Source organism: Colletotrichum abscissum (genome assembly GCF_030869225.1).
Source record: "Colletotrichum abscissum strain IMI 504890 chromosome Unknown Scaffold_33.1, whole genome shotgun sequence".
NCBI classification, from domain to species: Eukaryota; Fungi; Ascomycota; class Sordariomycetes; order Glomerellales; family Glomerellaceae; genus Colletotrichum; species Colletotrichum abscissum.
In genome coordinates this window covers 190,935-218,804 of record NW_026850243.1, presented here as the reverse complement: position 1 = coordinate 218,804, position 27,870 = coordinate 190,935, and the positions used below count along the sequence as shown (strand labels likewise).

Genomic DNA, 27,870 nt, shown 5'->3' with positions numbered 1-27,870 from the left:
GGGACCACCTGACAGGGCTGAACAGAGGAGAAGCCCAGGATGTCTTAGAGAGAAAAGTTGCTCAAGTCCAGGTCCGTCGCAGCATTTGAAAGGGGTGGCCGGTGCGCTATAGGATGGTGAGGCATCCATGCAGGAGAAAGTCAGAATTGCAACGAAAGAGTTGGTCTGGAGAATGTCGTTTGGTGGAGGAGATGGGTATGAAGATGGAGGGAATGGCGTGGATGAAGACAAGGGCGACGACTGAGAGGAAGTTTTCCTCGTGAGTTTACGAGGTTTGAATTTGAGCTAATATCAATCCGTGTTCTTAGTTTTGATTAGCATATCCCTCTGGTTATCGGTCTTTCATCCTGGTCAGACACAATCTGCGAGATTCTGCAGCTCTGGGTGTGGTTGACCACCTCAGGTACTCTGGAGTGTCCCAAGATGCAAGGCGACCGGACCGTAAAGAAGAGTGCGGCTATTTTGACTGTGTGCCTCTCCCCAACACCACAATACGCCCAATTGCGCCTGGTCAACTGCGGCCGTTGGAAACCGTCAATTGCAGTGTTGGGGAGGCGGAAAGTAACGATTGCAACGGGGCATGATTACATAATCGGTGCTACCGGCCGTTGTCAGTGGCACACAGTCAATTTAACCCCACTCAACACAATTACCTCAATGCAGCTCAGGACAGCCGATGATTTCTCAAGGTTCAGTGCAGTCTTCTCAAACCCCGAAATACCAAGTGAGCCAGGTCTCAAACTAATCCATGACCATATTTACGCTTCTGTCCTTCCCATCTTCGAGCAATACGGTGGCATCTATGTCGCTGGCGAGCCTGACACCCGGCACCAGCTAATGACTCCAGAAGCTGCCGGGCGTACGGTTGAATTTGGCCTACTCCAAAAGCTGCCGACCCCCCAATGCGCATTTTACAGGCTGACAGGACTTGAGCTCGCTTACCTTCAGCACGGCCCATCTTCAACCCCGAGTGTCTTGTGCATGTTACTGGCATCCTTGACGTCCGCCGAACCATTCCTTCTCTCCTTCTCAAAGCACCACAAGATCAGCGCCGCGGAAGCCGAGCTTCCATTGCCGTCACCCCCATCCAATTCCTTGACATCCCGACCCGGGAAAGGCAATGCAATTTCTGCGTATATACACACTTTGACATCGCACCATCTCGGTCCAAGGCCCCATCGCTTTCATCAAAGCCGTATCAGACGACACGGGGCAAAGTTGTTCGAACGAGCCATAGGTACCTCTGTGTCTGCCGCAGCCCAAAACATGATGATGCCTGGATCTTTGTTGGTATACACGTCAGCAGGGCAAAGTCTTTTGGCCGGTACGAAGCTCAATAATCTGGTATTGAACTGCGTATGTATATGGAAGGAGGAAGTTGATGGGCAGAGGATGGGCAGAGCCCACGATTCCTCTGTCGGGTGTAGGTGGGTGGGAGGGCCGTTTACAACGGCCCGACCAACCTTGGAATCCCCTCTTCTGCCGTCAATATCCCAACACTTCCCCAATAGGCCTTTGATCTCTTTTATGCTGTTTCTCGTTTCGATGGGGTTCCGACTCATGGGGATAACGTCAACCTTCTCCCTCCTGACCCAATCGACTGCCTGACGTACTGAATTGGCCTCGCTCGCCCTGCCCATCGTTTCGCTGACGGCCTTATTTCGACTTGACGTTTGCCCCTGAACGTCCGGGTTGCAGTGTGATATGTAGTACGGGGTATCTGAGCAAAGGAATTCACCTACTTCGGCAAATATCTTGGCAGTGAGGTGCTCCCCCAATGCTGCTTCGCGATTCATCCCATCCCTAGACCATTGACCAATCTTAGCCACGTAGAACTCGACTTGCGGGCAAACCATTCCGATGAGTTTGACCATGGTAGTCACATAGATAGTCATTGACGCAAACAGGCCCGTCATCCTCTTTCGACTCAGCATCTCCTGTCTCTCCATGTATTCGTTACTAGACCGCGTCACATTCTGTTTCCATGGATGACTGTACTTTCTGTTACACCGCGCTAGCATTCTCCCGGATAAAGGGTCAGGAAGGGAGGTTTTAGTACCTCTCCTCATTCGATGGATCGTTTGGATTTGCGTTGAGCTAAAATTCATCGATGGCATGTTGTTTCGGGCATCCTTTCGCTCCTGGCGGATTCGCCATTAGCTAGCTGCGCCATCGCATTCATTCGTTTCGAAAGTTCTCCTGAGTCTTCATGGTTGTGATGCTCACGGGACTCCCAAGTGATTCGAACTTGTCTTGGTGCGAACATGTCAGTTTCCGTCGTGCCCTGCGCGAGTTTTCGGAATCTGCCTAGCTTGTCTTCAACCACACCGAATGCTGGTCGAAAGATCCGCCGTCCAGGCGTTCGCATACACCTCGGTCAGCGCGTAGAGACGTTGTAGTTGGCATTTATTGCCCTGCTTCTCGTTCTCCCATCCTTCGTTTGCTAATCATTGGCTTAGCTTCCTCCGGCAGACATGCATTCTTCGGGATGTTTTGAGCGTGTTCTCGTGAGCGAGCTTGACATTCTCCATCGCGTCTTTGATGAACTAGTGAACGTTTGCCAAGTATCTATCGTAAGCCCCGGGATTCTGAATAACTCAAGATGTTGTATATCAGTAAAGAGATCGTCTTCAAATGTTTAGAGGACAACGTGTGCAAGATCCATCTGTGGTTCCCGGCGCTTCAACATACCTTTCAAGTTCTGACATCGAGTAAGAGCGGTCTCAGCCAAAGGGACCCACTATCAGTCAAGTCTCATTGTAGTAGTTTTCGTTACAGAAGGTCCAAACGCGGGCGTACAAGGTATCTCTTCGTTGAGATGGAGGGACGCACCTTGTTCAACTTGCATGGTGCCGTCTTGAAAACCCACTTGCAGGGCACTGCATTACTACAGCTCGAGTGTGAACTCAGCTCGACGACGTTAAATGCTGCTGAGAGAGCGACTTTGGCGCATGGGTCGGGCTTTTACCAGTCCAGGTACCCCGCGTCGAAAGGAGCCATGCAATGCTGATGACCTCGTCGCGGCATGGAGCCTTGTTGTTATCCTCCACTTTTAGCTTTGACATTCTCTTTTCAGCTTTCATGCGCAAAACTCTGAAGATGTCCCTTACATTGGTCATGTTATTCTCCCGTCATCCGCAGTTGTTTCTCCTTCTCTACTGATGCGAAACCTTTGGCAGATAACGAGTTAAAATTGGAATCCACCTCCGCCAGCGTCTCAGCACATTCAGTGATGTCCTTGCAATAATCGAGGTTCCGAGGGCTGACCGAGTTCTTGATGAGCTGTATATTGGGCCCAATTCCCTCATCCGCTATGTACAATCATTCAGTACTACTTCTTCAGACATGGCCAGGGTCGGGTCTGGCACAACACCCACCGGGTTCATTGCCAAAGAAGCATGCGTAATCTTCTTAGAAGTCCCCGATCTCGAAGTAGCTCTCCATGAGGAAGTCTTCACCTTCTTTGACAAGGCGCATGGCCTGCTGATAGCATGTCCGAGACCCGTCACCGTTCACTGCTAAGATAGTATGAGTTCCGGCTGCGTCATGACCTGGTGGCTTTCCATGCTATCGATCCGAGTAATGTATTAAAACAATGCGTTTGAGAACCGGCCATAGCGCATCTCTCCGGTCAGTTGAAGATTGATCATAGTTCCAGATGCCCCGAACGTGACTGCGATCGCGTCTAGTCGAAGTGTACTCTTGGCTTGCCGGTGTATGGTAATCCCTGGTATTTGGGGCCTGGGCTGGAATTTTGAATCTCTGAGTCTTACTTCGATCATAACTCTCGGGATCTACTCGGATGAGATGATTGTCGTCTAAGCCGCTGAGATTGATTAGCTTCGTACTTCTTCGTCGAGAGCGGCGAGTTTCCAAGCTCGACGGATCGCTTCAGGAGACTCTGCGCTTCCCTGCTCTCCGCATACTGGTATAGAGACGGTGTCAAATCAGCGGCGAGTTTGATCATCAAAGATTTCTTGTTCTTCTCAATTGACATGCTGATGTCGCGGAATACTCGACCCCGAAGGTCCCGGGACTGGCCCGTTGCCACTCTGCTGGAGGAGATTGTTGTTGCGGGCTTCGCACAGATAGCGATCAAAGTCGAAAGCATCGTGCATCGCGGAGTAGCGTGCTCTCTCTATCCAGTAGCCAGAAGCTCGTTCTTGAGCCGTTTTATAACTGCCCGCAAGTTGTCGTTGTCGGCAAGGTAAATGAGTTCGTGGGCAAAATGTACACCATACCTATCGAAGGGAAATATGAAGGTAATCTCTCTCCTGGACTGAAAATTATTTATTGCCCTTTGCTGGTCATTCACCTCCTCTATACAGGAGTCCTAAAAGATTGAGCCAGGCCTACGGGACTCTTGCACTCAGAGTTCGTGGCAGTATGTACTTGCTGTTGTTGAGTGGGTTGTAGATGAACTTCGGCCGGATGTCCCAGGCGATGGTTGCCACCTCAGTTCTGACAACGAAGGTTGCTGAATTGCGGCAACTGTTAAGCTCGAGTTGCTTCAAAATTTGATACAAAATGTTTTCAGGAGCGTTCACTAGGATCTTTTCAACCACACTCTTGCTGTTTGCACTGGCCTTGTTGTTGCAGGTTTTATTCATTGACAGCGGATTTGGAAGGTGGTCTGGACCACACAAACGCTCCTTCTACTTACATACCCTTTCTGAGGAGTCGTAGGTTCTGCCCACTTCCTCCTCCTTCCATCTCTCCTTCCACCTTCATACGTAGTAATCAACACCACTTTATTAGCCCTTCGTATCAAACGTGCGCTTGCACTGCTGACGTGACACCAAGATTGATTAGTGCTTGGAATGACTCTGATTTTTACGTGCTTGTAAGTATCTACGGATCAGTGGTAGGGTTCATCACAGGTCAGCTAGGCCACGCAGTCAACAGAAGAGACAGGATCGAACAGACAGACAGCTCTGTTGCCTATTAACTTAGATGACTGAGACTTACTGGCAGGATCACGGTCAACGCTGTGCTACCTACTTCCGACTGCGGAAGCTAGATGGAATCTTTGAGAGCGCGTTCCATCTCGCAGACCTCCGCTAGAAATCCACTGCGGAAGGGTCATTTCGGTAAGCTCACAGCCCATAAGACCGGTGGTCGCTGAGAAGACGGAAGTTCAGCACGCCGTACGACCTCCTTCCGCAGGAATCTACTGCGGAAGAGTCTCTCTAACAAGACTTCCTTCTGTTAGAGATCCACTGTAGCAGAATCATCTCGACAAGCCTTTCGGCATTCCCTATAGGCTTTCTTCAGCCGGACGTCGACATCGCCACGGAAGGGTCACGTCACCAAGCCCTCGGCCTTTGGCCCGTCACTTCGCTGGCCGCCAAGAGACGGCCTTACAACACGCCCACTTCCACTCCCTTCCGCCAGAAGCTCGTCGTGGAAGGATCTCACCCTCCTACACCACCGCCGAGATTAATTAGTCGCCGAGATCTTCAACTTCATCGGATCTCTTCTGAGGCAACTGTATGGGTTGAACGAAGGTCCTGTACAATGCGGGCATCTTCCGTTTGATACGTACTTACAGTCAGCCTATATCTTTGACTATTCCTCCCCGCCTTCGGGGCTCTTCGATAAATGGAAAGTGCGGTAAGTGCCTTAATAAAGAGAGAAGTGCTAGAGTTCTCATCAGTACGGCAGACGGACACTTCCACTTGCCCGCTTTTTCCCGCCACGTCGACGCACTTCCACTTCCTCCTGCTACTGCGAAGGCATCTCCAGTGGCCACTTCGACGACAGGCCTCTCCTCCAGCCAGTACGACGGCAAGCTTCTCTTCTAGCCAGTTCGACAGTAAGATCCAGCAGCCACTAGCACTTCCACCAAATCAATTACATCTACCGCAGCCACCTCAACGACTTACCAGCACTTCCTCCAGTCAAATTTTCAGTCAGATCTCTAGTCAAACATACCTTCAGCCAGTTCAACAGCACCTCCTCTAGTCACTTCGATGGCAAGCTACCTCCCATAGCCAACTCAAGGGCAAGGGCCACGAGCCACTCACATGCGTGATTAAAACAGCAGCATATTACAGACAGCAAGTCATCAGCGAACGTATACGCCTCTTGGGCTTCAGCTTGGGTAATAACGCACGGGTTCTGGGCGCAGTCAGACCAATAGAATCAACCACGATTATATAATGCGCGTTGGAATGGAGGAATACGGGGGCTTTGGACTTTCAATTCTTCATGAATGGCAACTGCTGCCGAGGTGCTGCCAAATAGGAAAAAGAGCATTCGGGAAGAGGGGATCTCACCACCGAGCATGACGGCTGTACGAAGCCGCTGCATTTCCTACCCACAATTCAGACACTGCCAGTGCTAGATTTGGAGGCAAAAAGAGGAGTTAAAAGGTAGAAAGACTATTATAACGGCCATTCCACCTACTTACACCTGAAAGAGGAACCATAGGCTCTACCCAGCAACTACCTCCACCCATATTCGCAGTCCAATACCCGATTCTTGAGCTTCCTACCCACCGAAAAGCTGATCTACTGAAGTGTATACCAACAAAAGGAGTGAGGGGATTCTAGCTTATATATACATCAAAGATAAACATGTCCAGTAGATTGCGTCGAATCGTCGCCTGCGTTGATGAGAAAGGGCGCAGTGAAGATTCACAGGAAGGTGAGCGACCCTGGAGACTTAAGCCACCTAAAGGACAGCTGCACGCCATCTCAGGACGTGGGAGTGGCAATTACAGCAGCCTGTTCCGTATCTATGCTTTCCTCAAGAACGGCAAGAATACTGACGAGAAGGGAAACAAAGTTGAGCAGGTACGGGCTTCCTAACCAAATTTTGCGTTTGCCGTAATCGCTGATAGATTTGAATATTGTCAAGTACTGTCCCGGAATCGGCGCTGACAAGTGGCCGTTGAATTAATCCAACGATGGCGGCACTGGTGCTGATTGCGCCGAGGAGATAGTCGAGGTTTATTCTGTTTGTAATTCTCCTACCATAATCCCCTCGAGATCAAGGCGTACTCACGTGTTCTTACTTCTGCATCCGCGCAGTCAGGTCCTCCGTCAATGAGATTTACTTAGTTGAATTCAGTAGGGGAGCTTTTACACTTACCCTGCACCCCTGAGAGGATAGGACTATGGAAGATCGAGCACAGATGTAGCCGCGCCGTGGCGGCACGCATTGAATGGTTCCCATCGAAAAACGTGCCGCCAGACCAGAGAGATCATTTTCTAAAGCGATTGAAGATCGTGGGTAAGGAGAAAAGCAATAGGGCCCAATCATACCGGGTTGAGAGTACAATTTTGGAGAAGTCGGGACGTCCATGTCCTTCAGGTTGCTGAATCTATAGCTAACGATTGCATCTGGTTGTCAACACACACGTGAGCCTCAGAAAGTCAAGTTTCTGGGGCCTTTTGACACTGCCAAACAACACAGCTCTTCCGAGGAGGTCGATACTCCAGACGTCAGCCGAATCGAGCCCGGGAGACACGCTCTTGCCATGAACGAGGAGCGCAAGCACTTCCCAGTCCTTCGAAGCGAGCCCGTCGACAACTCTGGGAATCGGGGGCAAGAAGACTGCCACCAGCAAGCAGGACTCGTGGGCACTCGTGCTGATATGTGCGGAGGAGCAGTTCACGACGGACTATCTCTGTTACCCCTCCAGTGGATGTTGATTGAAAGCAGATCCCAGGGTGTGGTATCCAAGCACGATCCTCCGCGCCATCTTAAAGGTCAGATACAGAAACCCTTGAACTTAATATTTCCCAAGCTCACCATTGGCCACCCCAATGGCAAAAAATTCCACAGTGCTGACAGAGACGCTTTAATATCAGGGCCCCGTTCCGTCTCAGGTCTGGACATACCGATACTCCAACGGTGCTCAAATCAGCATGGTCGATCTCCGCAGTTACAAAATCATGGAAATCTTCAAGAGGTCACAGAAAGTAAGCTTCAAAAGCGCCATAGTCCAGAGAAGGCCACAAATTGGGTCAGCATCAACAAGAGAACCTGAGGCCACCTGGGTAGAGGAGAACGCGCTGTGTTTGCAGGTAGCACACTTGGTGAGCTGTAGGGCTATAGTACCTGTTGTAAGCTGTTCTGACAATTATTGGTGTTTGATCTGACCTAGATCTATCCAGCGAAAGGCGGAACTGTCATTCACCTGTCCATCTACTTCTTAATGAACACATACGCTACCTCGGGTATACGGTAAGCTTTGAAAGGATTCCAACGTCACACAGAGTCTGAACGAGAAAAGGTATGCTTGACCTGATTTTTCGACACAGGGAGGACAACAGCGAGATTTAATATCCAGATCCGAGGTCATCTTCCGATATGTAGCACTGGATGCCAGATCCTGAGCTGCAGTAATGCTGGAGTCGGAAGTTCAACTTTGCTCAATCGTGTCTTTGACATAACCATGGTAAGACATCGACGAAGAAAGCAACTACGATTCAACACTAACGCCCTCCAGACCCGTAACAAGCTAGTCGAAGATTAATACACGACATCTACGAAGCTTTCGAGACAGGTGAACACCTGGAATCATGGCCACGATTCTGAAGGGTTTCAGGCCGGCAACCTCAAAGAAAGTGAATGCGTTCAAGGAGTTTCTGGTCAAAAGATCAGGCCAGACGCTGGTCGAGGAGAACTTTCACGCAATATGGTATGCGTTGTGTCATCAATTCGCGAAGAATATTCCATTGCATGAGCTCAGCGTTTGATTTACCAGAACTTGTGTCGATGCGGAGACTGCTCGCCCTATTCAGGCCGCTCTGGCTCGTGCGCTGGAAGAGGTAGCGTCCACTGCACCTTTGGTCCCCATAATCATCGTTGGCACGAAGAAAGATAAGTTTCTCCTACCGCACAGGTACGATCAGACGCGGTACTAACACCACTTTGATATAAGTTAATGAGACTTCACTATCAGCGGAGAGACAGATTGTGTTGAAAGTAATCTTTTGAGGCAGATAGAGACTGGAGATAAGAGAACTTTGGCCCAAGTTGTGTGTGAAGTTTGCATTCGTCTCCAGAGGTACGTGGTTCCTCGTTTTCAGAGCACCTTAATCTCTCTCTGATCACCCTCGCATATTTCTAGATGACGAAGACTCTACCGAAGGTCTGATTAGTATGGCCACGGCTTCATCTCATGACATTGCCGTATCGGAGGCGATCTGCGCAGCCCACATCCCGGACATCGAGGCCAAGATTGACCAGGCTATTGAGAAGACACTGAGACTTCTCAGAACGGCTGTGCCCGCCGCTCGTATCCTTGGAGCAGACACTTTTGTCGCGACGCCGACTGTCTCGAGATGCCTTTGTCGAAAGTCTCGTATGGTTGCTTCTGTATACCGGAGGCAAGAGTGGCTGAGACTGGCATCCTTCTCGGCAGTGTCGTCTGGAAGAACTTTCTTCCATTCATGACAGTCCTCCGGGGCGACTGTGCCTGTACAACTATGTTCAAAGGTGTCGGTGGCCTCCCTCTTGCGGCTGGGGAACGCTTCTGCAAGTGCCGTCCACGGAGAAAGGCTGTTCACAGAGAAGTCAGCGACTTGATACCATTGGTGTATGCATTGGCCGTCGATGTCCACATGCATCGAATGGACCATCTTTCTAAGTATCGTAGCAGGATCGAGGAGACCATGGAGAGCACGAGTTCCATCTGGCCGGAACTGCAACGGTTGAGCAAAACGATGATCTTGAGTTTGACTGACAGTGTTGAGTTGCAGTACATCTCTGAGGACGATGACGATCCCAAAGGCTTATGGGCTTAGTTCCAAAGCTGCATCAAAGTCTCCGGAAAGAACAAGATATGTACACACATATATGTAGGCAGACAAGACGGCTGTTGTTACTTTGACCACAACAGATAGCCGCCTCCATGAAGAGTCATTCACGGTGATAGTCATCGATACATATTCAGCGTGTGTCTTGTCCAGGCTCTGACCCGAGCTCAAGTGGCCGCGAGCAGAACAAACAAATACAACGAGCTGTGCCAGCAGCAAGATGTGGTACTGGAAGCACAACGTGCCGGACCTGCCTGCCCCCTGCGTTCCCGCGTCAAGCAGCATGGTTCTTTGCACCACCCGCGACCCGTGACCCGCGACCCCAAACCATAGAGTCATAAGAGCCATGCATACTTACTTTCTTCCAAGAGACTAGATAAGTATCTAGCGGCACGAAGCAAAGAAGAACAAGGGAGGTTCGAATGCCTCCGTGATCACTGGGATTGACGCCCTCCCCGGCCGGGCATTTCCATGTCAAGACAGGGACCGAGGCATGGCCCAGAAGCCTTTGCTTTGGTCGAGGTACTAAGGACTGTTTAGCGCCCAATCTCTGTCGCTAAATATGGAGATCCGAACCGAAGGCTTTACCATTGGCCGGAGCGCTCGTGGCTCCTCACCAGCTGCAACCAGGCTGTTCTCCGCTAGAACCGAGCGGACCAACACTCGAGCATCCTCATCTGCCAGGGTAGCTCAAGGTTCGCTTTCGAGTCGCAGACGTCGACATTGTGGCGAGCAACGAGTGCGCTGATCACGATGCTGCGGCGCTTGATGCCCCCGTTCCTATGCAGCATGCCTTGTTCCCAATTGATCAGCTCATGGTCCACTTCGCCTGCCGGAGCCTTGCGAACTAGCGATAATAAGTGCCTAATTGTTGCCTGATGTCAACCCCGCTCGGAACCAACGATAGCTTTATGTCGTGCGCCGAACCAGTTGGGACATAACGGCGGTTGGTTGTTGTTCTCTGCGCAATGCACCAACAACGAGGCGAACATTTGCAGGTAAATCCACATCAACCGGCGCACAAGGATGTTTGAGTGGCTAAAACCCCGGGCGTTGCAGGCACGCCATCCCACACGTTCCCGCTCGCTCGTCTAGCATTACACCTCTTCTCCCATCAAAGATTGGTGTCCGGCAAGGCTATGTTCTGCGCAAACGAGTACATCTGTCGCCTTAATGCATGTGTCTAGATTCGATATTACTGAACCTGCGCCTCCAACATATGACAAGATGCAAGGGATGAGACCATACATAGCGCATGAACGAACCCCGCTTGGCCGATGGGAACAGGTTCCTCGGCCCAGAATCACAAACAACCCATGATCCGGAGGAAGCGAACAAACGTCCAACCGACATCTATTATCCAGCAAAAGCCTTCCTCATATCAAGGTCAAAAAGAGCTCCTTGGGTCGCGCTCCACCCCGGCCTTGAGAGATAGATTGATAGCACCATCATTACATGATCCCTGCTACAGCTAACCGCCTCATAGAAGCAATGGTCATGGGGCATATCGGTGGTTGTCGTTGTTCTTGGGCTACTGCAAGTTCTTCTCCCGCTTTGTCTCTCCCATGTTGGGCTGGTTGAGGTAGGTAGATAATTTACGACAGGAACAGCACCATGTGTCACAGTTTCATTGGACGATAGTGCGAAGCCGCACTTATACGGCTTACTTGCGTTCTATGTGCCGAGTTTATAATTGGACTGATGGCTCATATTTCCAACCATTCCGTGTGATCTCTCTGAGTACCATGATCAACATTAGTCGTACGGCATTTCTGGCACAATGAGCTCCCGCTGTGTTACATGCAACCGATCCTTCAGCAGCGAAGAGGCTCTTCAACAACACATGCGCGACTCTCCTATCCATAGTCCGTCCTACGACTGTGATATCTGCGATCGTTCCTTTGGCAACGACGAGGCTCTTCAACAGCACCTACGCGACTCCCCTGTCCACAAGCGTTCTTATGACTGCAGCACCTGCGATCGATCTTTTGGCAACGATGAGGCGCTTGAACAGCACTTACGCGACTCTCCTGTTCACAAACCATCCTATGACTGTGATACCTGCAATCGATCCTTTGGCAACGACGAAGCTCTTCAGCAGCACCGACGTGACTCACCTGTTCACAGGCCGTCATATGATTGCGAAAGTTGCAATCGGTCCTTTGGAAACGAAGAGGCTCTTCAACAGCACCTGCGCAACTCTTCTGCTCACAGGTCGTCCTATGACTGTGATACCTGTAATCGATTCTTTGGCACGGAAGAGGCTCTTCAACAGCACCTTCGAGACTCTTCTATTCATCAGCAAAGCACGGAAACACCTTTAGATGCATTCTTCCGTTCATACGCGGCCTTTGACTACGACCGTTCTCTTCCACCACATATCTCGTATGCCAACTTACAGAGACATATGGGGTGGCATCATGGCCAGCCGGAGTCAGACAAAGCCTGGGATAAATACCAAAAAGCTCTTGAGAAGGAGTTTCAAATGTGGTTTGGTGCGGAAGACGATTTGGCTGCGTGGCATGCGCTCTGTCGCGCAATTGGGATTAACCCATTGCCGGTTACCATTGAGCAATGCAAGAAGGTTAGTGTCAGTGGTCTGATATTGATTTGATCTATCTATTTAACAAAGATTGTAGGCTGCACGACGGACGCATGTCAACATCGTGGATCTAATTGAAAGCAGGCGGGGAAACAAGGAAGGAGTTCAGACCTTTCGAAACGTCAACACGCTACGCGCCTACACCAAGGAGACAAACAAGATATTTCGCAATAGGTTTCACGGAGAAGATTGCAAAGGTGTTTTGAGACACCTGCTTCGGAACATATATCGCACGAGCTTTTGAAGAGTCAACGTAGTCTATTTGCACATAGCCAGATGGAGAGGGGCCTGAATCATCAATACTACTCAATGGCGAGTCTAGACATAGATTAGCTGCGGGTACTCCCTTCAGAGATAGGGGTGAGATGCTCCCCGTCCGTTCGTTTATCTGGACAGTATATCGAACTTGATTAATGTAAGGATTTATAGCTAGGATGCATTGAGGTATCATTTATTTGAGCTCAACTGCTCAAGACCAGCGATGATGACAGATCTCACGATGGTCTTGTCTCAGAGAACGAGGCGAGAGGGCTTTAATTGTCCTCTGACGGCTCGTAGCTTCGGGTTGCTAGATATGCAGAGCCTGTGACATCGTGACATGGAACAGGTTTCAGTCGTGACACGGGCGGAGGCAAACGCCGACCGCATGTCCTCATCAGGGAAAAAGTCCCTAGTCTTAGTTCACCTCATAACCACCATTGATACCCGTATTCCGAGAGCATCTGCTGCGATGTCAGTTTTCTTTTGGTCCAATGAACGGTGACTTTGAAGGAAAGCTGCTCGCCTCAACCTCATGCAAGGCTTCTTGAGCGATCGCGGACATCTAGTCAAATGGTGGACCACCTTATTGCATGTACATTGACACTGACGTTGAAGGACTGCTAATGCCTCAAATGCCTCAGTCTTAAAGCAGTTAGGCAACTACGAGCTGAGTCCGCCAGGATATAGCACCGCCAAATGCACCTTCTATACTTACTCACGCTTACCCCTGACGGAGTAATCCGCCGGGGCCCTACCGTGTAGATGATGCACTGCTCCAGATGAGTCGCTGGCATGCGTCTCAGTGGGTATTCTTGAGTGAAGCTACGGCAAGTTCAGGCGCTGCTTTGTGTATGTGCGGCTCTTCCCGAGTTAATCTCCCAGGTAAAGCATTAGTATACCTCTTCACAAAAGCACGAGAAAGCCAGAAGACGTCAAGCAGGCCTGCTTTCCTCAACGGGCTGTCTCATATGCGCAGCATCGTGTTTACTTCCCGGTTGCGGCTAAATAGCCTTTGATGTGGACAGCCTTGAATTCATCAGAATTTGACAGACCAACAAAGTGTGCTGTAGTCGTAAGAAGGCTATCCGTGGATTGGGCCGCTGGTTTTACCGTGATAACTTTCCCTTGATCGGGCAGGTGGCTCCCTCAGGACGACCTATGGGCTGAAGTCATCAAATCGGGTTACACCGCTCAACATTGTGTCAATTGGGGCCGAGAAAGTAAATTTGAGGCTATTGGTCCAGCCCCAGACTAGACAAGATGGAAGTAAAACTACGTCTCTTACCATATACGATAGGCGGTAGACCATTCAAAGGTTGCCTGCCCCGTCCGCCTTCAGATCCAATTGACCCGTGATGCCATAAACAGATCAGCCGTTGGCTGAACCTTCCCGTGGAATTGAGCCACCGCAGCAGCACCTCAGCACCCGGAAGACAGAGTTCTATTGAGCAAGGTCAGTAGTCGGATTAACACATTGGTGCATGCCGTGGACGTCAAGCAGCCCGTTTTGATAAGGTATATCACTTCCGCCGAGGCATGATTTAGGTATAAAAGCTTGCCACTTTCGTCTCGACCCCAGCCAGGGTCTTATCGGCGAAGTGTGCGTACAAGACGCGCGACGAAAGACGGCCGGCGTCATTGTTTACAGAAGCTCTGCGTCGCGCATGCCACCACCCGGGGGCGGTAAACCGCCGGTCGGATCATCAAAATACAGAGTCAATCCAGGTGTAAGCACACACATACCTGTTCCAAATGGCATCGATTTTGGTATACTTTAGTCCCGTTACCGAACCAGGCGGCACGAATTTGAAGTCGGTGAAGATAGCCATCATGTGCCGGATCAATGGCTCTCCACCGCACCAGGGCGACTGCACTAAGGTGAGGTTGGGGTCGTTGATCTCTCTCCTTGATGGAATCGTCTTCTTTCTGATTCTTCGAACGACCAAATCCCAACACGAAGGCATCGGGCACGGCAATCTACATAGGGCTTTGCTCACTGCTCAGACCTGTCTGGTCCAAGCCTCCAAGCCCAGGAAGAATCCGCCCGGGTTCACCTGATAGTGCGGCTTTCTCATCAAGCAGGCGCTCATACTAGTGCCTGAAGCCCTACCGAGCCAGTTGCGAGATTTCCCCGGCATCTATGACTCGTAAAGTAGTTTGGCTCGAACCCGCTTCCTTCGACCGCCGCATCTCATTCAGCTCTAGCCACCAGATGAGTATCATCGTTGCACTGGGGCTCGAACTTGATGACGGTAATACATTCGAGGATACAGCGGCCTCCTCATTTGCTCTCGGCGTCTAAATTGGGCGAACTCGGCTGAAAGTCAACAGTCATCCCACCGGTGTTCAAGCCTATCTTAAACGTCTCTTTCAAGGTCCAAGAGAACAACGACTGTGATGTGTCGTTGTGGGATCGAGGGGAAAGGTTGGAGATATCCAAAGAGGCGCCAGGCGTGCCGAACTCGTTGCTCATCGCGGGACATGCGCAGGTACTCTCGCGAAAGGATCTGCTGGTATACACGTCAGCAGGGCAGTCTTGTGGTCATGACAGCTAGAGGAAGTCCCGTCGAGGCGGCTAAAGGAGGTCACTCGTCGTGGATGTGGTCAGAGGGGTTGCCGTCGAACTGGCTGGAGGTGGAGTTGACTGAAGGCAGTGCTGAAGGGCCATTGAGATGGCTGCAGTAGGTGAAAGTGGCTCGATGAAAGTGCTGATGAAGGCTGACCCGCCGTCAAAGGGACTGAACACAGAGATGTCAGCTTAGTCTATCCTACCTTCTCCGATGACCACATACGACCATACCCATTGGAAAATTCGGGATCCCGTCCGCTCTCCCATAGACAAGCCAATGAGGGCCGGATTAGTAGTTGGGTCGGTGACGACCAGCGAATACCTGGTGTTGTATGTTTTTTGCTGAACTTGTGGTGGTGATAACTCAAACAATCGTGCTTCTCGGCAACTCGCCGTACTGATGAACCCCCCCGGCACTTTTCTCTTTGTCAAGCTGCTTAGTCTTACTTATCGGACCTGTAGTTCTATTGACGAAGGAGCAAAAGGGTGAGGAAAAATGGAGGGATGTAGGCTTACCGCAAATTTCGCAGAAAACGGGGGATGCGCACTGTCAACAGAGACTTTATCGAAACGAAGGGCTACCCTAGCAGAGACTTGGTGGAAGTTGGGAATTCTGATAGTCGTAAGCTGTTGGGTTTCAGCGGTGGTGTAGAAGGATGAGATACTTCCGCAGCGAGCTTCTGGATGAAGGAATCGAGGTAGGGGTTCGCGGAAGCCCTATACCAGCGGTCTGAACCAGCGGCTGGTTGCGGGGCGCTTGACAAAGGAGCTCTTTCCGCAAGGAGTTCTGGCAGAGAGAAAGCTTGGTGAAGGAAACCTTCCGCGGCTAGGTTGACCCTTGGCAGCAGAAGGTGGCCAAGATGGATTTCTTCCGCGGCGATCAGGAGTAGCAATTCAGCGTGACGGCCGCTCAAGGAGGTCCTGTCGAAGTGATCCTTCTACGGCGGATATCTAGTGGAAAGAAGACTTGTTGAAGCGAGCCTTCTCGCGGCGAGACTCTCGCGCAGGGAGGTCGAAGGAGGCAGGAGGGCTGTTTGAAACGGCCCGGTCACATTCCAAATCCCTCTTATGCCGTGAATATCCCAACACTTCTGGAGCACTGTCTCTCAGCGGCCAGTGGTCTGGCGGTTGATCTGGCGGCTGAGGGCTTGTCGACTAAGGTCTTTTCACGAGAGATTCTGGCAGGAAGAAGCTCGTTGATGTGGCCCTTCCGTAGCGACGTCGGATTCTAGCAGAAGGAAGCCTAAAGGGACCGCTAGAGAAGGAGTTGTTGAGATGACTTCGCCGCGGTGGACTTCTGGCGGAATGAGGTCGTAGGGCAGACTGCCATTTTCTCAACGGTCCAATGACCCAACGTCTAACGCCCATCCTCCAACGGTGAAACGATTAACGGTCAAAAGTCTCAGGAACTCGCGGAGGGAGCTCTTTCCACAGGGAACAATTCTGGCAGAAAAACAACTTGCCGAAGGAAGCCTTTCCGCAGAGGACTTCTGGTGGAAGGAACTGGTCTTGTGGGTGTATTGGAACACCGTCTTCTCAGCGTTTAGCGGTCTGACGACTGAGGCACCTGTCGGAGCGACTCCTCCGGTGAGCTGGCTGAAAGAGGTCTGTGTGATGGGACGCTCTCTCGGCGGCCTGAGACTGGCAGTCGGTCAGCGATGACGGAGGAGAGATTGAGATAGGTCAAAATGGGTCGTGTATCGCCAGTTGAACAGACGGAATAAAGTCAATGTCTCGTAATAGCTGGCCCGGCCGATCGAGACTGCCCTTTCTATCGGTCATGCCCAAGCTGCCCCGTGATGAAAAGAGTTGCCTAATTCGACCACTGATCAGTGTTAGGAGACGCGTTAGCAGGTGGAAAGGTCCGTCGGCACAGCCTAGCCTACCTTTTCTGCGGTCGACATTCCAATAGAATCCTTACCTGCTCTTGACGTATCGCAATAGAGACGCACGTTTTCTCTGGCTGCATGCCGGAATGTAATTGACGTTTGGAGCCTCTGTCGTCAGCGCCAACTCTTCTGGGTAGACCGAAGCTTCAGCGAGGTTTTCTCTTTTGACCAGCCTGGCCGTACGCTTGCTCGGAAGGGTGTTCCCGTGGGCGACAGAGTCGCAGCAGCGCAAATCTTGTGAAGTATGAAAGACTGTGTGCAGAGAACATCGGTATTACTGGCGTGGAAAAGAAAAGTCTGACACCGTAAGAGACATAAGAAAAACACGATGACGTGCCGCTCCAGTCCCCTCATTATCGCAGCGTTCATTCGAACTCGACTCCAATAATTTGCTGCGACAAGAGTCAGAACACGAGACTCAGCAGATAAGAGGGCCTAATTGTCCTCCTACTTTTGGTTTAGAGAACCACAAAGACTCAAAGACACTACAGGGCCAGCACCTCAACAAAGACCTCGGCTCGACCGTAAATACCATAATAGCACTTTCAAGCTGTATTAATATGTATGTTTAAATAAGCCAAGCCGTATAGACTCACAACACCATCAACGCCAAGTTCTATCTGGTAAGATGGCACTAGAATGGTTTCCAAAATCCAACTCCTTTAGCCGTGGTACCAAAGCTATAAATATTCACTAACAGCAGCGTCGGGAATCGATTCGTCGCTGATGGCGATACTAATCGTGGCCTCGAGCGTGACTATCAAGCTTATTTCGCTTCTGTGGAGATTTTGGAGCAGATCTTGGGCCTTTGAAGCAGTTGCGTAGCGTCTGCCCTCTCCACGCCAGCGGAAGCAGGCTACTCGTTACTCGTCCGACGATACGCACAGATCAGACTATCTTGTACTTCTGATGTTGTGCACCAATTTCTTAGTTAAGAGGCCTCTAGTGAAACCTTTCCCACTCTTCAAAGAGAAAAGCTCACACTCGGAGCCCAATATGATGTCCTGTCTTGACAAGCTCTTGTCTGCCGTGGTGCTCGTCTCCGAAGGCGGGTTGGCCTCGCTCGTGATCAGATCTTGCTTGGCGTTTACTTCTGCTTGTTCATGGGCAGTCTGGGCTGAAAGAAGCCACTCTGCGGCATTGGTGCGTTCTGATTTGTTCAGCATGTTGAACTCTGCGTAGGGCGCGGGTTATTGCATGTGGTTGACGAAGATGGCCCAGCTGATGCCCAGGCAGCGGATGTACTCGATAGCATTGCAATCTGTGACCTAAAGAGGATGAAGTGATGGCAGTGTTACTCAACGGACATGTCTTTGCCGGTCCAAATACTTTCATGCTGCTATCCACTGAGTCGTTGACACCTGACTACCTAGTGCGAGCGGTGCGTCTTGACCGCAACAGAAAGTGTTGGTATACACATCAGCAAGGAAGGCCTTCCGGCCGATACGAAGCTCAATAATCATGGTATTGAATTGAGTATACATATGGGAGGAAGAAGTTGCAGAGCCCACTAATCCTTCGTTAGGTGTAAGTAGGTGAAGGGTTCGTTTGCAACGGTCCGAACACCCTCTGACTTCCTCTTCTGCCCTAAATATTCCAACAGTGAAACTTCTAGAAGTTAATGCTGTTGTATCCCTGGTAGGTTCCGTGGCCTGAGCCGTTTATCGCGTACGTCGCCAACTTGAGTCTTGCGGGAAAGTCTTAGACGACGTGGATACAATCGCTGTGTGAGACTACATCAACGCGCTTGGTCTCCTGGTCATTTGCAAGTTCACCAACTTTACGGCGTCGCAGCAATCAGTGGATATGTGAAATCAGTAGCAGTTCTCTACAGATGTATAGATAGTTGGTGAACTGCTTCTTACATGTGATGATGACCTGGTAGGTTTCGCACGCAGGAGCGGCTGAAACCTCTGCCTAGGCGATTCTGACCACAGGTGCCCAGGCCTGGCGTCTGGCCGAAGAGACAACAGGAGGCTTTGACTTCTGTCTTTCGTCTCTGTCAAATGTGCTGCTTTCGTATGAGGAGTCGCGGCTGAACTGGAAATTCAACAGCAGCATTGCTGCCGTGAAGCACGTTGCTATCAAGCACATTGATGCTGCTTTTGAAACTGCTGTTGTGAAAAGTTCGTTGTAGCTGATACCAAAACGGCAAAGATTCGAGCGTCTTTCACCGTCTTTTCCGAGAGTTGCAATTACGATGTAGGGAATAGGGGGCGGCGTGGTTAAAGACAAAGGCGGATTGGCATCGCACTACTCGGGTCTATTGTAAATGAAAGGTTTCTGTCATAACGCGCATCCTCAACTCACATGTCTCTGGTTTCAGCGACACTTGCACATCCATTATCTTGCTCAAGGCGACCGAAACGACTTTTTATAGCGGGTAGGATATCCCCGCAACCACCTTGTCCTTGCGTGGCGGAGATTATTGATGGGGCCGTTCACGAACTGTCCACTATGAAAGAACATAGTATGTATTCAGTTCAAAAAGAGAGACACCCAAAATCAAGGGGTGGTATTCCGAAACCGAGAATCGAACTCGGGGCTATGCCTAACCTCTCGAGAAAATGAGAGGGCATCATGTTGGCCACTACACCATATCGGATTTAACGGCTGGTTAGACAACTGATTGCAGGGCCTTAGACTTGGTGGGCCCAGACTAGGAGTGGGTATTGGTGTGGATGTAAATGTGGACGTGAATATTGAGGACCCATAGATGAACATGAGTCCCTCACCACTCATGCTGTGCTCATTGCTCTGTACGTGGTTCATGCTAGCTGATGCAGCCGATGATATTTGATAGACGAATGAGCCCTCGGGATATCCATGCGTACTTTCTAGGAATATGAGTGAGTACTAGTCTCGGGATGTTCGTTCCTGTCTTGATGTGTGATTTTCCTGATGCCCTTGAATGATGTGAGTTTTTCTGAACTTGCTGTCCGCTATGTCATCGCTGAATTCATTAAATTCGGGCATTACACAATTTATAATGGAGATTTCTCGCAAAACTAAATGTTGGTATTTGGCTAACATCTCTTCGTGCCTACATAAAGTCTTCCACTTTCATGCTCTTCATGAAGTTCCTATGCTGAAGAAGAAGTTTCCCAGCTCCTCCTCGCCATTCCAGGTCCATAAGTCGGGGATGATGACGGTCTTATGTTCTTTATCCATTGGGATTGCTATCATTGAAAATGTGAACACGTTGATATAGACACGAAAGAGAAAAAAAACATCATTCAACTTACATCGTGGCCGAAAAGGTCGCTTGCGTCCCATCCTCGAAGATACAAACAAGGCGTTCAAAGGCCGGAGGGTTTCGTCTGCCCCATTACAGTTTTCACTGTCGTCGTCTTGCTCGGCACAGTGGCACAAGCCGTGATGCCCAAGCCGGATCCGGCTTGGGTACTCTCTGAGGTTCGAGATGCAGACTTAGACGCCACCGTAGCGTCCAGCATTCAGGCAGGGTCACCGCCAGGTCCGCGTTCCAGATAATGATCTAGGCCCAAGTGGTCTTAACAACGTGTGCGATAACGGTAAGGTATCACCCTTTCGACAACAACATACGGATCGCAAGTGAGAGTGCATGCACAGCGCAGTGCCGGGAGTGGTGAGCAGGTTTGAGCCTTCAGCTATCTAACTGTTCACCATCAAGAGTTAGAGGATATTCGTGTGCTGCTTCTCCGCAATGTACTGAAGCATGAACGTTATGCTGGCATATGCAGGCGTCGCTGTCGACATTGCGATGGGCGCGGCAGTACCTAGAGTGACCTCGCTAGCGGAGGCGGAGTGATGATCGCGTTCGTCGTGCAAGATGACGCGCTCCAATGTTCCCAGTTGGAGCGATTGGCTTTAGATGCCAGGGGTATCTTGCACGGGGGTCTCGACAGTGAGTTGAGCACTTTTGTGTGGTAGCTGAGGCTGTCGGAGCTAGAGTAGCGGCTTGGTTAGTTCACAGGAGGGGTTTACCTGTTGCATACACCCACCAACGGACAATCTGCAGTTGAATGTGCAACGCAAGTCAATCGAAGACTTGTCGTAATATTGCCGGCATCTTTCGTCCATGCCAGAAAGGGGTCAAAGTTAAGCGTTCAATTAGACCCATGGTGCGGATATCGGTGAGACCCTCCCTATCTCGACGGACGATCGGAAGGCAGACGTCAGGTGGGATCTGGTGGATTGAAACGATAGCCTAGACGGTGGCTAACAGGAATGACCAATTAACCACTCTTGTTCTCATTTTGTTCCTCGTTATCTATTGTGAAGGACTGGATATATGAAATATTCCTGTTTTTGGAGAGCGAGGTCCCGTGGAACGCGAGTGAAGTAGAAGATGTCTGGATGAAAACGAAGTCAAGGAATCCCCACTGGGGTGTCAAAACGCGGCTCAGGACGGCTCTGTTAGCAATCCACGATCTTTTTGGCATACAAAAGTTCCACGGGAATCAATGCGCGATACTCAGACCGTGGGACTGTTGACACTAAGTAAGTGAAGTGTATCCGCTTCCGTCAACAAGGTACCTTACGTTGGACAGGGAAGACGATGGCTTCAGCTTGTGAGATCGGTACGCTGAAGTCCTGATCGTGAGACTTCTCACATGCACGCTGTTGTTGGGCTAGCGCAAAACTACGGCCCCTTTGAGTCAGACGCTGGCGATGTACCGACTGTAATCCTTGACTCAGCTACCATCAATGACCTTAATTTCAGCTGCCCTTCCGCTCGAGGCACTAGAGTCTCTTCACATTCTAAGTTCCCTCGGGCACTTTCTTGAATTTTCCTACGCGGGGGATTCAAAAACCCGGTTGCTTGCCCTCCAGTGCGCAGAAAACTCGAGTCTTAAACCCAGAAATGACGGCTATACAACCGCAATAGTCCCCTACAACTGGGTGACTAAAATGAATGATATTCGGGAAATGTCGTAGAATATGCTCGTGTCCTCTAAAACATTTGTCTCGCGCTTTTGATGGACAAGAGTGATTCAGCTCTGAGACCCCAGTCAGATGCACAGATGTCTTTAATCTTTACGAGTTATGGCCTCTTGTTGGTGTCAGCATCTGGTATGGGATGACTTATAACTCATGTCCGGAGCCTGGGCGTTTTATCTATTCAATCAGTGCTTGGTGATGGCCGTTCAAGACTCTCTGAAGCCCATCTTTCTCAAGTCAAACATCATGTGTAGGTAGGAAATCATGTTGTTCAAAAGCCTCAATGCCGATAGCTTCGAGGCGTCTATCTGAGAGACAGTTGAGGTAGACCAGTCTTGATGAGTACCTTCATAGATCAGACTCCAGCAAATTTACGTGTCAAATCATGTGGTTGGTAATATGTCTTGAGTTGAGATCAGCCTCTTTCTCACCCATTCCCATTCTTTGTCTCTTTTCTATTCTCTTTCTACACATTCCTAGTTCTCTTGCCCCATTCAGTCCTCCACCCTCTTCTGTGATGGCAGCAACTAAGCAAAAGGATATCTCTTTTACTCTTCATCATCATCATCATCATCATTCTTCGCGCTCATTTACCAGCTAACTCCGGCATCAGCATACGATGCATTTTCCTTTTGCCTCTAATCCTAGCGGCACTTCATATGGCCTACGGTCTAGAGAGGAGGAACCGATAAGAAAAGTACCTGTGCGATCCCAAACAAGAGCTCTTTTGACACAGTGCTGAGCCTTGTGGCCATTGCAGAGGCTCCGAGCAACCAGATCGACCTCGACATCGGCTTCTTTGGACGCATCTGTTTGCTATCTCACAAGTATTGCCCCGGCATTGGCTGCGCAGCTTCTGGTCTTGTAGTGACGGGACAATGCGCCGGACGGCTCGGGCTTCCATGTGAAATCCAAATCAGGATTATAATCAAAGCGGCAATTTCAATAGCCAAACTGGCGTCAAGTAGGTGGCTGATTTATGTCTCACGATCGATCATATGCCCCTTATGCCGTCGTACAGTTCTCAACTTTCGCATTAAAAGTCTATTCCGACTACGAGCTAAGGGCAGCATAGGGGCCAGTCCGATGCTCAACCGGACCTCACTTGTTCCTCCACTAGATGGTTGGAATCTCCCATACATATCGTCGCACAAATTCAATCAACATACAGCAACTGACCCTTCGTCATCAACAGGCCCTCAACATCAACCGCGGCAATGAAGCGCCAAAGCACTTGATTTAAGCATCTACGTGCTCCAACAACAGTAACTAAGTGCGTGAATAACAGCAGTTACGTGCCTTGCAGCAGCATTAATGTGCTTTGGGAGAAAAGTTCATGTGCTTCACTGCAGCTGTTGGATACTTCATTTACCTGCGACACAAATGCATCTCACATCAGCACCTGTTGCTATCCAATATCTAGTTTATTCACCCTCAAGAGAATCTGGGAAATGACTGCAGCCGTCTTTCGGACAGGCAGAAGCACCGCGCCTCGCGTTTACTCATTAAACTACAAGTACAATACGTCGCACAACCGTTTTGTCAATCAAGGGCCGTCGGCGCAAGCTTACCTATTGTACCAGACAACGTAATTATTGTCTATAATATGAACCTACATGAAGAAAGGGTACGTTGCCATTGCCGAGGCGTGAAACGTAAGGAAGCTATTGCTCGACTCGTCCATCTGATGAGTCTTCTGTCTGTTTCACTCCTTGGTTAAACATGGTCGTTCTCATGTTCATCATCGCCTTTGGTGTCGCTTTTGTCCTCGATATCTTCAAATAGAATACAACATACCCACATCAAGGAAGCCTAACAAATCTTGCTTTCGGTGAAACCATCAATTTATTCACAACTAAAGACACCAGACGTCTGTCATTCAATCTGTCCTGGGGGAGGGAACGTCCCGGTCAAGTTGTACAAGACGTGAAGGTTACAGGTTGGTGCTCTGCATAACGCCAGGTGGCCACATGCCAATAATAGTATTCAGTCCTTCTCCGTGCCATGAAGCAAAAGCCAGCTCTCGACACCAAGTGCCACGACAATCTTCTGGTTCAGCGAGGCAAACTTGCCAAATTTGCTCGACGGACACCTGCTCTCCAAGGTCCTTCAAGCACTCGATCCCTCGTCGGCTGTCTACTGTGTCTGTGGAAGTCAAAAGAGCACAGGGGATAGCAGGAGTAATTGGATACTTGGAGCCTATGAAGTTGGCAGCGGTTTCTTACAAGCCAAGCTGCAGTGTTGGGCAGTCAGAAACAGTCCAGAGTGGTCATTTGTACTCCAAAATGTCTTGGCAGGTGATTGTTGCCTTGACCTGGTGGAACTGGAAGCACCTTTGAAGTATTCCCGCCTGCGTCGGAATGAGGGTGACAATGCCGAAGGCCGGTCAGGCTGGAATTGGTATTTAATCATGTCTAAAACGTTGACGCGACCTTATCTGCTGGCCTGTATACCCGTGAAGTCAAGTCTTTGCTCCGGGAATCCACTCGAGGAACTCGGCTATAGTGATGCTGTTGTGGGTCAAATCTCCTGGACACATGATCGTGGTCTTGATGAAGTGAGACTTGTCGAAGTTCGTGACTATGCCAGAATGACTGGGAGTCGGCATTACGAGACTGCTGCTAAGAGCTCAGGTCGTTGTTGTCGCGGCCTTGGTGATGGTCTTGGTTGGTGATGCCGATGACACCATCACAGGCATTCATCACGAGCCATAAGCTCTCGCAGCCTGGGCCGATGGTTTGTTCTGCTTGAGAAACTCGTTACTTGTGATCTGGTCGTTGTCAGTGATTCCCTTGTAGGTAGTTATTTTGCGAACGAGGTGGGACTTATCATGAGTCTTGACCATGTTGGTCCGGGTTGAGGGAGGCGTCGTGGTTCCGCTGACGGCTGTAGTGACAGCCGCAGTCACCTATCAGCTTCTCATCTTAATCGGCTTGGTATTGCTGGATCTCAGTACTCTTGCATAGACAATAGCTTCTAGCTATAGACCCTCGCGAATGAAGCGAAATGGCCGGTTCCACTCCAAGAGATCAGTCAGGGAGATCGCACTGCAGCCATCCATGCCATGGCAAGTGGTTGCCGATATGAAGTCATTTTGCAAACATGCTCCATATTAGATTTGATAGACATAGGCGCCGTCAAAACGCTCGCCGAAGCAGTGTCCGGTTTTGCCGTGGTGGTGACAGCCAGGCGCTTTCGGCCAGTGTCGGCGCGGCATCCGGTTCCTGGGCGGCCAGCGCCGCCGATGGCGCCGTCAGGGCCCGGCATGTCGTCGTCGCGATTAATGCCTACACAAAAGGGGTCGCTCCGGGGGTCCTCAATGCCTCAATACCGCTTCAGGCCTATCAAATCGTCAGTCAGCCTCTCGACGACAACATTCGGCGCGCCATTCTGCCCAGAACACGTACCATATATGTCCCAGGATCCGGCTCCACGTGGATGGGCGTCTCCATGTCAGCATCGACGGGCCAGCCTTTCTTTACGACGAGCGATGAACCCTCGGCCTGAGTTCCAAGTCGAAGCCGGCCCGCTTTCACCAACCGTCGACATCACGGCAATAACATTGGGGTCCTTACGACCCACCTCGGTCAGAGCGCGATCAGGAGGGGCCAAGATGGCATTAAAAGAGGCGTCGTCCGGTCCGATAGCCATCGAGGTAATAAGGCAGTTATCCTCCGTCGAAAAGAAGCCCTTCGGTATATCGTAGTAGAGAAGACTGGTCATTACGAAGGTCGCGGTCGTTAGCGCTAGTATGATGCCCGGTATCGCAATCGTCTTGCGGACGGTCCAGCCGTACCGGTGGGTCAGGCTGTGAAGCCGGCTTCGGAGCCGCACTGGACGAAATTGTGCTGGGCGTAGTAGTCGACCGGGGCGCAGCATGCGCTCGCATAGTATCGAGGTCAGGGTCAGCGTTGTCGGGCCGGCGGGCATGAGCCACCATCTCGCGCTCCTGTCGGCTGTCTTCGATAGCCTCGATCTCTGTGCCCTGTTGTGCCCCTGAATCGACGCCATCCCGTGTTTATCCCATCGACTGTGAGTGAATGTCAGTAGATTAGTACGTACCTTCTATGAGGGAGCAGAGAATCACGTATTATTCAATAATTATCCGTTTAGCACTCGTCTTAGTTCCAACCGATGCACCCAACCAAAAAGTGCCCACGTTGGAGAAAACTGGAGGTGTCTGTACTGACGTCAAGTCGCAATCGATGGGATAGCACATTCTCACTGGACGACCCTGCGGTCTTGGTCGTCCGCAGACGGCTTTGCAAAGACGACACGAACGCTCGTAGCCGAGAAGCGGAACTGCGGGCCGGAGTTGAGTTGACGCAATGTAGCTGCCCTGGCCGATCTATTCTAGATCTTCTTGTTTAGGGGGCTGGAGATCGCCGGCGTCGATGCCGAGACAGCCGATGGTCATGTCCGCCTGTCGTCTCTTGAGGAAAATACCTCGGATATCGACATCCAGATCGGGCCGATCATAACGATGAAGCCGGACACGGCCGGATAAACGGCGGGAACCGGATAGCCGACCGCGGCTGTCAGGCGTAAAGTCGGGGTCATTGGCGGTATGAGGGTCGAGGGGTTCGTAATTGAGGGTGCGACACTGGGAAGGAGGTCGAAAACCTGTTTGGCCCGCGGTCACTACTAGTCTTCGTTCCGCCTGAGAACCAGATGAATCTCGCAACACTGCCGTACCTCGCGTGACGCGGCTTCACGGGTCTGTCGGCGTTTGGGAGTTGCTGAGGTTGAATACCCGTGCTGCTGGCCAGCACGATGATGCGGCGCGGCTCATGTTTACCTTTGACACAGTCTATGAACTCTAACACCGCAATGTTGTCGGCCATTCCGAGCGCGGTGACGATGCCGATGGTCGAGCGCAGGCTCTTAGAGATGGTCGATCTTCTACTCGATAGAAGTGGCCGGCAACAGCCCGTCAATCTGCTCGTCTGGGCGCGAATGGTAGCGGAGACGAGCGAGGAGTTGCCGCTCTCTAAATGGGTGACGGAAAATGCCTGCCTGTCACGGCGGATCGTCGGGTCGACGTTCTCCAAAATGTGTTCGCGCGCGTCGCCGAAGTGGCGCGGGCGCAAGAAGGCTGCCCTGGATACCATCACCCACCTCCAAAGGAGACTTTCACGAAGGCATAGCATGTATTCAGCCCACTGCTCCAGGGCTATCTAGACTTCGCGGAATCAACCATCAATTGCCACATTTTGCCGGAGCTGAAAGCCTACGGGCCACCGTGGACGCAGGCGCAGGCGTCATGGTGAGTGATGTTGATATTCTGGTGGTATACAAGTCAGCAAGGCAATCCATTCCGGCCGGCATGAAGTCCAGCAGTCGTATTCGACTGCGAATGTGGTATGGAAGGAAGTTGGTGGGCAGGGACCAGAATTCCTCTGTTGGGTGGAAGTAGGTGGAAGGGCCCGTTGGCATGGGGCGGGCAAAGACGTTGACGTTGCTGTCAAAGAGACTATTGCAGAAGATGTCGACTTCCTCGCCGAACGCGACCAAATTGCTGCGTTTGGAGGTGGAAGAAGGAGGAAGTGATATATAAGTGGAAGGGCCGTTTGCAGCCGCCCGACCACCTTCCGCATCCCCTTTCCTGCCGTCAATATTCCAATCAGCGCCTTCTCGCCGGTAGAGATGCGTACGTGGGTCATCGTCATCAGAAGCGTCGTCCCGTAGGCAGTCGGTAGGCAGGCCGCGTGGGCGAACAACACGGCATTCGGTATCGGCTGGCAGAGCGCAATACTCGAACGCAGCGGTGTCTCGCAGCGTCATACCCATCATGTCGGCGCCAGGGCAGTAGTGGGTCGGTCGCGATCCGCTGGTCGACGGGCCACTCTTGCACAT

At 50.9% G+C, this 27,870-nt stretch overlaps 6 protein-coding genes across 6 annotated transcripts; 3 read left to right on the top strand and 3 right to left on the bottom strand.

Moving 5' to 3' along the window:
• Positions 1–3,411: 3,411 nt before the first annotated feature.
• On the bottom strand, positions 3,412–4,610 carry CABS01_11757 (uncharacterized protein; the record flags this gene model as incomplete). Its single annotated transcript, XM_060545111.1, has 3 exons — positions 3,412–3,515; positions 3,799–4,052; positions 4,357–4,610. 3 exons carry the CDS (start codon positions 4,608–4,610, stop codon positions 3,412–3,414), a joined length of 612 nt encoding a protein of 203 aa, XP_060397228.1.
• A 2,873-nt stretch (positions 4,611–7,483) lies between these two features.
• Positions 7,484–8,292, top strand: CABS01_11756 (uncharacterized protein; the record flags this gene model as incomplete). The annotated part of the gene is made up of 5 exons (XM_060545110.1): positions 7,484–7,602; positions 7,676–7,715; positions 7,818–8,045; positions 8,114–8,193; positions 8,271–8,292. The coding sequence occupies 5 exons, from the start codon at positions 7,484–7,486 to the stop codon at positions 8,290–8,292; spliced, it is 489 nt and encodes a 162-aa protein (XP_060397227.1).
• Positions 8,293–8,531: 239 nt separating this feature from the next.
• Positions 8,532–9,758, top strand: CABS01_11755 (uncharacterized protein; the record flags this gene model as incomplete). Its single annotated transcript, XM_060545109.1, has 4 exons — positions 8,532–8,650; positions 8,754–8,780; positions 9,114–9,250; positions 9,412–9,758. The coding sequence occupies 4 exons, from the start codon at positions 8,532–8,534 to the stop codon at positions 9,756–9,758; spliced, it is 630 nt and encodes a 209-aa protein (XP_060397226.1).
• A 1,792-nt stretch (positions 9,759–11,550) lies between these two features.
• Positions 11,551–12,616, top strand: CABS01_11754 (uncharacterized protein; the record flags this gene model as incomplete). The annotated part of the gene is made up of 2 exons (XM_060545108.1): positions 11,551–12,354; positions 12,410–12,616. 2 exons carry the CDS (start codon positions 11,551–11,553, stop codon positions 12,614–12,616), a joined length of 1,011 nt encoding a protein of 336 aa, XP_060397225.1.
• Positions 12,617–17,456: 4,840 nt separating this feature from the next.
• Positions 17,457–18,257, bottom strand: CABS01_11753 (uncharacterized protein; the record flags this gene model as incomplete). Its single annotated transcript, XM_060545107.1, has 4 exons — positions 17,457–17,483; positions 17,688–17,711; positions 17,790–17,947; positions 18,074–18,257. 4 exons carry the CDS (start codon positions 18,255–18,257, stop codon positions 17,457–17,459), a joined length of 393 nt encoding a protein of 130 aa, XP_060397224.1.
• A 6,378-nt stretch (positions 18,258–24,635) lies between these two features.
• CABS01_11752 (uncharacterized protein) lies at positions 24,636–27,870 on the bottom strand (the record flags this gene model as incomplete). Its single annotated transcript, XM_060545106.1, has 9 exons — positions 24,636–24,757; positions 24,857–24,900; positions 25,159–25,301; positions 25,422–25,517; positions 25,597–26,044; positions 26,240–26,316; positions 26,461–26,617; positions 26,710–27,109; positions 27,249–27,870. 9 exons carry the CDS (start codon positions 27,868–27,870, stop codon positions 24,636–24,638), a joined length of 2,109 nt encoding a protein of 702 aa, XP_060397223.1.